Source organism: Olea europaea, chromosome 18 (assembly GCF_002742605.1).
Source record: "Olea europaea var. sylvestris chromosome 18, O_europaea_v1, whole genome shotgun sequence".
In the NCBI taxonomy this organism is placed as follows: domain Eukaryota; kingdom Viridiplantae; phylum Streptophyta; class Magnoliopsida; order Lamiales; family Oleaceae; genus Olea; species Olea europaea.
The window spans coordinates 1,331,398-1,345,124 of record NC_036254.1 but is presented as its reverse complement, the minus strand read 5'-3'; the positions used below and the strand labels follow the sequence as shown (position 1 = coordinate 1,345,124).

Genomic DNA, 13,727 nt, shown 5'->3' with positions numbered 1-13,727 from the left:
TTTTAAATAAGCAAAACAAGTAACAATATAAAATTACGATTGAATATTAACCTTAATCTAAATTACGTTAACAATATTTTTGAACGAAAATCATGCTAAAGGGTAAGATTTTTTATCAATAAAATGTTAAAAATAAAAATAAGAAGAAATAAAATAAAAATATAAACTTGATAATAAATAAAAATTAATAATTTTGATGGTATTAAAATATAACGTATTTAAAAAAAAAAAAAAGTGATGGGAACATAATCACCATTTTCCATATTATGATGGCAGTTGGCATGGATTCTCTTATATTTCAGTATTTCACTCTTCTGTTACCAGCCCTCATCGCTAAGGGAAACATGGCAATGGCAGTATATAGTAATTTACTATCAACCTCCAACTTGTCCTCTGAAGATCCCACTTGCCAATCCATTATTATACCAATATCTCTCAATTTTCAAGAAAGAGTTACACACCCCACTAATATTAAATTCTTCAAGAGCTCTGAATTCACATTTTTTAAGATTCTACAACCAAAACACAACCTTATTCTCCACTTTGTAATTGCTTCTTTTCACTTATTTTTTTCGGCTTTGCTCTTGTTCCAGCTTCGGTTGATCTTGTTCTGAATCTTGAACCAGCTTTCTGGGTAGCCCACTTCTGCAAATCCTCATATTCGCCAAGTTTTGTACTTTTCTTGATCTTTTATTTAAATCTGCAGGTTATTTTTTGTGGGTCATTTTCACCAAGCTTTGTACCTTTCTTGATATTTTCTTGATGAAGTGGATCTTGAATCCGCTTTTTGAACAACCTTGGACTACAATTTGTTTCCATCTGTGGTATCTCTTTCGTGGGTTTTTTTTCAGAATGTGTCATTTCTAATGCAGTTATGAGCTTCTCTTCATGAAACTATAACTGTTTCTTTTCATATTTCTGTGGGATTCTAGAAATGTCATTTTCACCTAGTTTTGTAATTCTTATGAAATTTTCTTGATGAGATGGATCTTGAATCAGCTTAATGAACAACCTTGCACAACAAATTTTTTGTTGGATTTTCAGTTTTTAATTAAGTTATTCATTTACAAGTCCATGGAATGCTCAAGATTCTTGACATTTATCTGTTTTTCATTAAGTTTCTTGGTTTTGGGAACCTATGAACTACAATCCTCCCAAACCCAAGTACTTTTGCAGCTAAGGAAGCAATTAGAGTACCCTAAACAGTTAGATTTATGGCTCAATACTAGCACAGATTTCTGTTATCTGTCAACCCCTCAGGTGAACATAACTTGTCAAAACAATTTGGTTACTGGGATCGTAATCTTTGGTGATGAGCAAAAAAGGGTTAGTAATTTTAATGAATTTCGAGTTTCGGATGGAACTTTGTCTCAAAATTTCTCCATGGATTCTCTTGTAGCTACCCTTTCTAGACTAAATAGATTGAAATCCCTTAGTTTGGTATCATTAGGCATTTGGGGTTCAATCCCTGATAAAATTCATAGATTGCAATCACTTGAATACTTGGATTTGAGTTGGAATTTTCTATATGGTTCTATTCCTCAAACACTTTCAAGAATTGGTCAACTTCAGATTGTTAAACTGGATGGGAATTTCTTGAATGGAACTTTTCCTGATTGGTTTGATTCGTTTTCGAATTTTACTAGTTTAAGTTTGAGGAACAATCTTTTGAGTGGCTCATTGCCATCTTCAATAAGAAGGATTACCACTTTAACAGCTATTGTTTTGTCAAACAATGCAATTTCCGGGAAGTTACCGAATCTTAGTACCTTATCGAGCCTACAATGGCTGGATTTAAGCGAAAACAAGTTTGACTCAGAACTTCCAAATATGCCGAAAGGACTGAAAACAATTCTGTTAAACAACAACTCCTTTTCTGGGAGAATTCCTCAGCAATATGGTCAACTGAATCAGCTTCAGCAAATTGACCTTTCTTTCAATACCCTTAAAGGGACACCTCCTGCAGGACTTTTTTCGTTGCCTGGTATAATATCTTTAAACTTGGCGTCAAATGTGTTAAGTGGGTCACTTCCTATGCGCTTGAGTTGTGGCGCTAAGCTTGGGTCAGTCGATATCTCAAACAATAAATTGACAGGTCTACTGCCTTCCTGCTTGAGCTCTGTGATAAAAACTAGAGGTATAAAGTATGGAGGTAATTGCCTGTCGATTGATCTTAGTCATCAGCATCCAGAAACATATTGTGCAGAACCCCATGAAGAGAAGAAAAAATCGGAAGGGAAAAATTTGGGAGTATTAATTGGTGTCATTGTTGGAGTTATTGTTATTATGGGGCTTTTGGCCTATGGATTTCTTGTTTTGTGTCGACAATATTGTCCTCGAGGGACATCGGAGCAGCATTTATTGCATAAGTCAGTGCAAGATAATTCTGTCACGGGGTTCACTTCTGAGCTTTTAACAAATGCTAGTAAGTCATCACTCAACTTTCTTGATATCTGCATTTTGTTGTACTTGATGAGCCTATTTTAGCTTCCTCCTTTGTTCCGTTAGGGTTTATTTCTGATGCAGCAAAGTTAGACTCACAAGGTACACCCGCACATCGCCTGTTTTCATTGGACGAGCTAAAGGCTGCCACAAATAATTTTGATAAGTCCACCTTGATGGGTGAAGGTTCGACAGGAAAGGTATAAACTTCTCTTAGTTTTATTTTCATAGTTATGATTTAGTGGCTTATTTGGCAAGGTGGAATGATCAGTGATGGACAGTATTAAGGAACAAAAAGACGCCAAAAATCTTATGTATTCTAGTGTCCACTGCTGTAAAATCCTACATACCAATCATGCACTGTGTTAGCAATGAAAATTGGCACCTTCAAAACGAAAGAAGCATTTAATATATCATTAGCATATATACGCATTGGCCTTTGGACTAATGTATCTCATGGTTTCCTTCTCAGATGTACAAAGGAAGACTGGAAAACGGGACTCAAGTAGCTATACGGTGCCTAACTGTGTCAAAAAGATACACCATTCGAAATCTCAAACTAAGACTCGATTTGCTGGCTAAGCTCCGGCATCCTCATTTAGTTTGCCTCTTGGGGCACTGCATCCAGAATGAAGGAAAGGATGAATCTGGTGTAAACGATGTCTACCTCATATACGAATATGTACCCAATGGGAATTATCAAGCTCGTCTTTCGGGTGAGGATAGCACTGTCAAAGAAGTTTGTTTTAGATATCTGTGATTACTAACATTGAAATATTTCTAATCTTTTAACTGATAAAAATAGAGGCAGAAATTGATGTTTTATGGTTCTCGACTGAATCTTACTCTATTATCTATGCAGAAATTAATCCCGAGAAGATACTAAAATGGTCCGACAGACTGGCAATTCTAATTGGTGTTGCCAAGGCTGTGCATTTTCTCCACACTGGAATTATTCCCGGTTTCTTCAATAATCGATTGAAGGCCAACAATATATTGCTGAATCAGCATCAGATGGGAAAGCTGAGTGATTATGGACTGTCAATTGTAGTCCAAGAGAGTGACGAGCACAAGGTATGTATTTTAATGCCTCACTGGTTTGGTAAGGTGGATTAGATGCTACTAGACAGTATAAAGAATGAAAAAATTAAAATCTTGTGGGCGACTAACTATTATTTCTGGTTTTTTTGGTTGTTAGGCAGAAGGAGGCCTTAAATCCTGGTACTGAGTTCCCTCAGATCAATGAATCATTGCAACAAGAGTAGATTAATGCGCATACGATATAACCTTTTCCTTTCTGGTGATGCGTTTGCAGGCATATAAAGAGAATGGAGGATGATGTTTATAGCTTCGGACTGATATTACTCCACTCGCTAATTGGTCCTTCATTCTCAGCGAGAAACGAGACATTTTTGCTTAATGAGATGGTAACAGATTTTCCATATAGCACACAATGTACGCAGCGTAGAATATATTCAAAAGCAGAGACTGTTAAATAATAATTCCCTGAATTTCTATCTATAAACAACGGAAGAACAGAAACCCGTTTGTTAAAAATGGAAGTGTAGAAAGTTCTTGATTCTCGTTTAAAGTTTTTGAAGAGAGCATTGCAAGTGGTCATAGTTGAGGATCTGTTAGATCATGTTTGGTTAAGCTTAAAGTTACTTTTAAAGAACTCCCCCTATTTTTTTTGCCCCAGATATGCTTGGTTTGGGTTTTTTTTTAAAACCAAATATGCTTGGTTTGGTACTTGCTCTCCAGAAGAGTACTTTTACATTTGTTTATCTTTGTCTAGAGAAGTTCATTCTCCTTTGTCGTCCTTGCATTGTTTTAAGCACTGATTCCCTTCAATTTACGAACCCGAACACTCAATTTATGTTTTCTAGCTTGTCCATCCAATCTGCATTTAACTTTTTCGGAATATCTAGATATTTACTTCTACATTTTGCAGGTTTTTTTAGGTACTCCTAGTGGCCAGAGGCGAATTGTTGACCCTTCTGTACTCATGTCTTGCTCTCAAGAATCTCTATCGATTATCATATCCATAGCGAACAAATGTGTTTCTCCCGAATCCTCGACTCATCCATCTTTCGAGGATGTTCTTTGGAACTTGCAGTATGCAGCCCAAGTTCAATCAACTGCAGATGGAGAACAAAGATCTTGAACTCAAATAATTCTTACCTTTCTATTTTTTGGGTGCATAAAATACCAGTTGGTTATTTGTTCAATGCCATTTCGCTTGTTTTCATCTCAATTAAGCCATTTTGCTGTAGTTTCTTGATTTGTGCACATGTCAGTGATTTCATTGGCTATTTTGGAAGTAACAAAAGAAATAATGAGCAGAACATGTGGTTTCAATATTATTTTTTAGATTCATAGATGAACCCTAAAGTAGTCTTCCGCTATTTATCTACAATGCAATATGCAAAAGTATATCTAAGGAACAAGAATCTCACTCTAACAAAGCTTGAGGCTCCAAAATAATTTATCACTAAAGTAGGTTATTCGAGAAATAAGAGAATATATTGTTTTTCTGTCTCTGTCTCTTTTCGTTTTTTGATATGCTCTATAGACCGTATTTTCTTATAAAATACTCTTCATATGTTGCCATTTTTTCTTTTCTAGCTTCTAGTAAGCATGAGAATCCCATTTTTATTTTATGTGTAGAAATAAGATACGAGAAGAAAAGTTTTAACAATCTTTTTCTCGTGAGAAATGAAATATAACATCGAAGATAGCTACTTACAATCTAATTGCACAATTCTTGTTAAACATTGTACTACCTTTTTCAATATAAAGTTCACTATCATACTCGAAAAGAGATTTAGAGAATAAAGAAAAGAATATACTAAATTCTATTCAAATGATACAAAGTACAACAACACGACTCTCTGAGAAACTAAACTCGCACTTCACCTTGAATGAGAGATATCGCGTTTTATTTTGGGACCATGATCTCTTATGTTGGATAAGATAGATATTTTACCCTTTCACTTTACAAAGCAATCTTCTTGCTCTTTGCTTCCCTTTCTTAAACCTTTGCAAAAACACGCACAAACACACGCTAAATAATTTTTCTGGGATTAAATTTCAAACCCCAGCTTCCTTTTTTTTTTTGCCCCCAAATTTTATGAGCTTTATATGAAGATATAGATATACAAACACATTATTTGCATCTATACATTAGGATGGCTGCTTTGAGTGCGACTTCACTATGCACTAACAAGTTTTTTTGGTGTCAACCAAAACCTAGAAGATGCTTCTTTTCTTGCTGTACGCCTTCGTCCCCCGCAAAGAGTATGCAATATACAATACCCTCAGTAAATTTTGTTTATTTGCTGTCGAATATGATATGGTACCATATAAAGTTCTTTCTTTTTTATGGGCTTTGTGTTTTCTTGTTATTTTCCTGTTCATGTTGCTAAAAGGAATTTGTTAACTCATTTTCTTGTCACAATATGCAGACATTTTGGGAGTAATTAAATTGGAATTAAAAATTAGTGGAAAAATCATAAATGTTTTGTTCTTTCATATGTTCTTGTTTAGTTAATAAAATCGTATGATGAACAAATAATTTTTTTTAGCATTGAGTAGTTGCTGAGAGTGTTATTAATCGCTTTTTCCCGATATTTTCCTACCTTTTCCATGAAAAATTTGATATATTACGTTTTTTTCTATTCTGAGCCTAATTGGTTTTCAAAGTAGTTGCTTGATGCATATATAAATTTTCATTGGACCTTTGTAAGTTGATTAATTTGTAGATTAGATGGTTGATTATCGCTCTGTGCAGGTTCACGGGGTTCCAGTGGCTCCAGAGTACCACGTAGACGGTCTGGAAGAAAAGAAGGACCTGGAAAGAGCATGGAAGATTCAGTTAAACGCAAGATGGAGCAGTTTTATGAAGGGTCCCATGGCCCTCCATTACGCATATTACCGATTGGTGGTCTAGGAGAAATTGGGATGAATTGCATGCTGGTAGGGAATTATGATCGGTACATTTTGATTGATGCTGGTGTGATGTTTCCAGAGTAAGTTCTTATAAATTTGGTGTACTTGGATCTTTCAAATGTTGAGTACCTTAGCTGTTGTTTAGTATCAGTATCCGCTAGGTAAAGAAGCTCTTTTGCTTTTGTTTTGCTTCAGCATCGTTGTTTGAAAAGCATACTGAAGAGCATTTGTTTGTATAATGAAAACTGGTCGATGAGAAAAATTCCCTAGCCTGACATTATCAATTGTGTCAAACACTCAAAACTGAAAGTTGGGTTGGAAGATGCACCAATTTAGCTTTTTCCTCCCATTCTAGTACATAATTTTGTTAATTTAGTTCCTTTATCCTTTATTCATTCTTAACTCACGGATTATGTACTCCAGCTACGATGAGCTTGGTGTCCAGAAGATTATACCTGATACAACGTTTATCAAGAAATGGAGCCACAAAATTGAAGCTGTTGTTATCACCCATGGTCATGAAGACCACATTGGTGCGTTGCCTTGGGTAAATTTTCCATCTGTTTCTCGAAAATCTTATTCTTTATAATGACATATAAACTATATAAATTCAGTGGGAGATTCTTTTACATGCTTTCTCTTCTTGAAATACTTTCTTGAAGAAAGTGAAGAGGTATAAATGTGCTGTGGAAAGAAGGGCACATAGAGTCTTCTCTGCGCATTTCATAACTTTTTACTGTTGTTTTGCCTTTCCCCTTGGGCTTAAGTCTTCCTATCTTAAATTCAGTTTCTAAAGGCTTCTATAAGTTTCGTTGATGGTTTGAAATCATTCATTAGTCAATCATATGAGCAATCTATTTAGAATAGAATCTCTTTGATGCATATTGATCAACTGAAACAAATTGAAATCTGGTCCTCAAAAGCTTATCAGTGTTCGCCATTGTCTCTCTTTGGATGTGGGGTAAGTCCGATTTCTGGCTATCATATTTGGAATTAGTCTAGGGCGATGTGCAATTACATACTAGCTGTTACTGTAAAGAATAAAAGAAAAAGAAAAAGAAAATTTGAGAATATAGTGATATGAAGACAATTGCTAGTGGAGATTAGTATTTAGTATTGCTGCTACAGTGCAAGTCTTAAATATCTTCCATTTACTTTGTGGTACATCTCATCCTCATTTACTTATCAAATAAGGCTGTTTGATGCTACTGAAATCTAAGAACTGACTAAACATTGACTGATTTCTGAATAAGCGATGATTGAAATACTGAATTTTCAATATGAAGAATTGTTTGGTTAGAAATTCAGTTTCAAACTATTGAATTTACCAGATAATGAAAAAATACAAACAAACTTTCTTTTCATTATTAATGATATAGTGTACGAGTATATTATGCTATCATTTTATATGAAATATTCTACATGCTTGTATGTCTACTACACCTATATTTTTTGAGTGGGAGTGTGGTATATTTTCTAAATATGGTATTATTTAGTTATAACTTACAAGTGATGTGTCTCTGTTTCTAAAAACACACTCCCATTCAAAATTTACCATTAACATGCACACTTGAAATTTACCATTCTATGATTGATCCACTTTAATACCAGAAGTGCATAGGATAGTGAACTGATTTTTAGCTAGAAAGCAGTACCACTTAAATGTTATCGAATACTCTTAATCAAGTTGAGTACTTAACCATTAGGCGTTGCCTACACTCCGTATAAGAAGAGGAATCAAACTTTTAAGCACTAAACCAATCACCTCTAAGATGTTTCAGTTTGTATATTTAGAAAAACAATAATACTACTGCCATTTCTTTAATTTACATAGGATCCAAGAATTTCTAATATCTAGCTATAAATTAAAGATAACATCTTCTAGCCTGTAATGAGAACTTGTCCTCAGACGACTTCCTACTTTCATGTTGAGAGTCTCTATTTCTGTTCTAACTTCTATTCTCAAGGTGTATTAGTGTTACATAAACTCTTCATACTTTTTGTCATATTGGATACTTACTACTTGGACAATATTAGGGGATATGTGTCTGATGTTTTGCATCAATCTCCCTGCTATTATAAAAATAATTTTACCATTTGGAAAGTTAGTAAAATAATTCCATTTGTGTATTTTCCTGAGCCCGTATATTCTCAAACTTTCATGATTAGAGAATCCAACATTTTTATGTGTCATAGAGACATATCAATTTTCCTGTTCTTTTTGTCAGTATATATTATTTTTGTTACCACAAGTACTTGTGGAACTTTACTTTTTTCTTAATGTTTCATTCTAAATTCATAATTCTCCTTTTTTAGTCTCAGATTATCAATTATATGCTCACTTGTTTGATTCCATTTAAACAGGTCATTCCGGCTCTGGATTCTCATACACCAATATTTGCTTCATCCTTCACAATGGAGGTTTGTCGTTATGGTTTGATCAGTTACTTGAATATCTTGTTTACATTTCACACTGTTTATTCTGTGCTGGCATGATTAATACGCTGTTAAATATATGTTTTGCTCATGTTTATAAATTGTTTATAAATGCTTAATCTACTTTTTATTAACATATTTCAAAGGATCCATAAATACAGCCCACTTATCCACCTCTCATTTCTATCTATTTATAATTTAATTGGTTGATAAACACTTCTCAAACATCCTCAAGAATTCAGAGAAGTCCTATCTTACTCATCATTGCATTTGAAATCCAAATAACGTAAATAGCTATTACCTTACCCGACAAGACATGAAATTTTGGAAATTGAAAGAATATTGGAAATGTTCTACATAATTATGTATTGGGGAGCAACCCCAGTTCTACCATTTTTTTGAGGTATAGGATGTGCATTATTGTTGATACATTCTTGATGTTCCTGATCATGTAAGCACCTTAACATTTTGCTGCGTGTTGTAAAAGGTGGATAACCGTTTCCTTTTTTTTTTTTTTTTTTTTCCTTTTTCTAAACAGCTTATTAAGAAGCGATTGAAGGAGTTTGGGATCTTCGTCCCATCTAGACTTAAAGTATTTAAGACACGGAGAAAATTTGTCGCGGGGCCATTTGAAATTGAACCAATTGCGGTCACACATTCTATTCCTGATTGTTCTGGGTTGGTTTTACGCTGTGCTGATGGTACTATTCTTCATACGGGGGACTGGAAGGTATTTTTTTCATATATTTATTTCTTTGCTTTTGTATGCTTTAGTCTCGTATCTATAATCTGTCTATGATCTGCACAAGTATTTTTCCTTTGACAGATAGACGAGTCACCACTGGATGGGAGAACTTTTGACCGTGAGGCCCTAGAAGAACTCTCAAGAGAAGGAGTATCTTTGGTGAGCCCTAAAATTTGTGTTTATTGATATCCCCTTTCAATGTCAGTTATTCTTGATATAGGCGTTATCTGTATATCTATACATGAAAAATGGTATTTCAACAGGCATCTTACCCAATGACGTGTTGACAGGAAAATTCCATCTTAGTGGAACATGAGTGCAACTGGATCATGCAATTACTGTTATGTTTGGCCGATATTTCGTGATAACCTTAAGAAACATGAGCAAGACGTCTTAACTATCATAAGGCCACTCATTCTATATTTCCAGTTTATGCTACAAAAGCTGAATGCTTCTTGGCTGGATAACATTGAGTGTAATGAAGTGGATATTGAAATTAACCATTAAATATTTTGTATTAATTAGTTGATTGCAAAGGTTTGTGAAGGAAACACTAGTGAGCTTTTTATAGGATGAGCAAAATGGTCTAAATGTTTAGGATGACCGATAAGAACTAAAAATGCATTCAAAATTGACCGACATAGCCTAGTTGCTGGAACAGATTAAACAGGGAAATGAAGGGGAAAAGGCTTAATATGTAATGCTAAATGTGGTTATAGTGTTGAGAAGCATGAACTGTGTCACTCATACTTGTCTTCTTAATTGTCCCAAGCTTGAAGATCATAAGTTGTTTTAGGTATGATAATTACCTGGGTGGAAAATTAATTGTTGACCATCATATTTTTCTAAATTGTGATATATTGTGGGTTTCTGTTTACCTTTGAAATCTTCTTCAGAACACAAAATGCATTTCAATAATTACAAATTTACGATAATTTTCAGATGATGAGCGATTCAACAAATATACTCTCACCAGGAAGGACAATTAGTGAAACAGTTGTTGCAGATTCATTGTTGAGGAATATTTCAGCTTGCCAAGGAAGAGTTATTACTACTCAATTTGCATCAAATATTCATCGTCTTGGAAGTGTGAAAGCTGCAGCTGATTTGACTGGCAGAAAGCTGGTATGCTTTCTAGTTTTGTGAATTGTAATGTCAATCTTTGTTTAAAAGAGTCATCTCGAAACTTCAAGAGACACATAACGTGGTCATCACTGTTTTAGGTATTTGTTGGTATGTCATTAAGGACATATCTAGATGCTGCATGGAAAGATGGAAAGGCACCCATTGATCCATCAACTCTGGTAATTACTATCGACACCCATCTTATTTGATGACTTTCTCTACTCAATGGGATTTAATTAGGTGACTGTTTTATTTTTATAATCATATTCCTTGCAATTCAGAGAGAGAAAAATGTCGAGATCTTAGCAGTTGAATTTAGTGTTTTATCTATGTAAAAGTAATGGTTAATAAAGAAATCAGATTTTGTGGAAGATTAGAATAATTCTTGTTGACTTGTGAAAAATGCATAGGAGATTCGTAGCTTTATAGTCAATTATGCAGTCTGCTGGAGCATGATTTTAGTAGATTAATAATAGAATATATCCCATCCTAATTTATCATCTATCTAAAATAGAAAAATCTACCATTAATAATACAGCGAATGACAGGAAAAATCGCTAGCTAATATGCAAAAACCTAGCCTTCTGCTCAGCAAAAAATCAGCAAGGAATATTCTACATATTTGATTTTCACATCATTGGTAAGGAATCGTTTACATCTTTCTACAACAGGGCTTACACTAATGTAATTGTAAACTATGGCATCTATGGAATAATTCATATTCCAATTGATAATCTTTTTATGGGAGAAGTGTCTTGAAGCATTCTATGTATCAAAAGTTTAAACACTTCCAAGTATTTATCCTTGATGCCTTCATGTGCAGAATTAAGTTTTCTAATGTAGATTTCTACATATTTTTACTTCTTTTTCATTAACATGGTTTGGTGTTCCCGGCATTTGATATCTACATTGTTTCCCCTTTCTCATCTTACCCTTGAAAGGAAGATTGAGTGTTCAGGAATATATGCAGGCTGCTTCCTCCTCCATATCATGTACTTTAATGGCATTCTATTACCATTTCTGTACACTTCTTTATGTAGCTCTTGTGTACAGGTGAAAGTGGAAGATATTGATGCCTACGCCCCTAAGGATTTGCTTATCGTCACCACTGGTTCTCAAGTAAGTTACCATGAAGCATTATATCATATCATGTACTTTAATGACATTATTACCTTCTCCAATTGCCTTTTTACAACTGTGATTTTTTCAGTATGTTGAGACTAGCATGTGATCGAGTGTTCTATTGTATCAGGCAGAACCACGCGCTGCATTGAATCTTGCATCCCATGGAAGTAGTCATTCTCTCAGGCTGAACAAAGAAGACATGATCTTATATTCTGCAAAGGTAATGGATCTTGAAACTGGGTTTGTCTTAAACGAACCTCCTAAAAGGAAAACTCCTAGTACCACTAACAAAATTTATGTTGATCAACCAAGCTCATGAATTTACAGTTTATTCATTCACTGAAGTTTCAAAGTCATTAAAACATACTCTGTGATAAGAATGATGAGAGCTGATGCATTTTTTAGATGCTCCAGCTTGGGCATGCTTTACCTGACCAAATGCTTGAGCAACTTGAGTGGCTTATTGAGCTGAATAATCAATCTCAATATATATTAAAAGTTTTTGATATTTTGTAGCTTATCCTCATGATTAGAAATTTGTTTTAAATACTTTTATACACACCATATTTTTATATGCACCATATAGATCTAATGGAGATGGCATGCTTTTATGTTTACAAAACTTTTATTTCAATTATAATTTTTCTCAAAATAATTCAAGGATTTAGAAACAAGCAAGTAGCATAGTTCAGAACATGTAACTTACTGATTAAGAACTATAGTTGCATTGTCATTGCTGGAGCCTGTGACAAAATAAAACTCGGGCTCGCATGTTAGATCTTATATCGAAACGAGTTTAGAGGCCATACATGAAGACATAGGCCAGAATACTACAGATTGGATAATGTGCAAATAATGTGAAATGACAATTACGACCACAGTAAATACTTGTTTGCATGTGTGCAATGCACGCACACAAAAAAATGATTTTCTGTTTCTAGTATTTATATAACTAAAAACATACTTATTTATTTTTTCAATATCGATACATAGCACATATAATATGCAATTGCGATATTGCAGGTGAAAGGTAAAATTTAAACGATAACATTTGGTCCATTCTAACAATTTAAGCTTTTAGAATTGGTGGTTCAACATGGTGTCACAGCAGTAAAGATATTGAGTTTAAGTCTCACCGTCAACCATTTAAAATGAGTTTACTACGTGTTAGGTTTTGATAGGGAACATTTTGAATCCCGCCCATGTGTGAGGGAACATGTTGAAGATAATAGGTAGCTCTCGTTTGTTTCTCATTTTTTGAAGAATGAGAATGAAAAATATAGCTGTTACGGACCTCACACAAGAGATATAAATTCAAATTTGATGGTTTAATGTAATGGATAACGATCATATTTTTCATTTTAAAAAGGAAAGAATGGGAAACAAACTGGGGCTTAGGTAATAACCATTTGGCTCGATCTAACAACTTAAGCTTTTATATAAAGTGGTTCAACATTACACATGGTAATGATCCTGAACATCAATTCCTTATTTCTATCTATGCACATTTTTCCCAAGAATAATTCAAATGCACCAGTGTCATCATTCAAATTTCTTTATATCCTCCCCATTATAGTTAATAATGGCTCTATTGCAGATTTCCCTAATTTTTCAAAACTTTCTATTCCTTCGATGATTATTCATGATTTAGATTCACTGCAGTTCACTTGATGGATATCATAGTTGCTTATAAACTTTACATTATAGGTGATCCCTGGTAATGAGACTAGAGTAATGAAAATGCTGAACCGCATATCAGAAATTGGATCGACAATAGTCATGGGCAGGAATGAGCAGCTGCATACATCTGGTCATGCCTATCGTGATGAATTGGTAAGATACTTCGATTAGCTGTTTTCAGATATGCTGAACTTTGGTGTTTTTGTAGTTTAATGCTGTGAGCATA

General features: G+C 34.2%; 2 protein-coding genes across 3 annotated transcripts; both read left to right on the top strand.

Moving 5' to 3' along the window:
• The first annotated feature begins 319 nt into the window (after positions 1-319).
• LOC111367087 (probable inactive leucine-rich repeat receptor-like protein kinase At3g03770) lies at positions 320-4,826 on the top strand. 2 transcript variants are annotated; one of them, XM_022987797.1, is made up of 7 exons: positions 320-2,425; positions 2,527-2,642; positions 2,915-3,158; positions 3,305-3,516; positions 3,641-3,663; positions 3,758-3,869; positions 4,394-4,826. In XM_022987797.1, exons 1-7 carry the CDS (start codon positions 979-981, stop codon positions 4,604-4,606), a joined length of 2,367 nt encoding a protein of 788 aa, XP_022843565.1. In that variant the 5' UTR covers positions 320-978; the 3' UTR covers positions 4,607-4,826. The 2 variants fall into 2 exon arrangements, with proteins under 2 accessions (XP_022843565.1, XP_022843564.1); XM_022987796.1 differs by having other exon boundaries at positions 321-2,425; positions 2,509-2,642.
• A 603-nt stretch (positions 4,827-5,429) lies between these two features.
• LOC111367088 (ribonuclease J-like) lies at positions 5,430-13,684 on the top strand. The gene is made up of 11 exons (XM_022987798.1): positions 5,430-5,739; positions 6,233-6,470; positions 6,814-6,937; positions 8,755-8,811; positions 9,365-9,556; positions 9,653-9,730; positions 10,514-10,696; positions 10,795-10,875; positions 11,750-11,815; positions 11,949-12,041; positions 13,529-13,684. Exons 1-11 carry the CDS (start codon positions 5,631-5,633, stop codon positions 13,670-13,672), a joined length of 1,365 nt encoding a protein of 454 aa, XP_022843566.1. The 5' UTR covers positions 5,430-5,630; the 3' UTR covers positions 13,673-13,684.
• Positions 13,685-13,727: the final 43 nt, after the last annotated feature.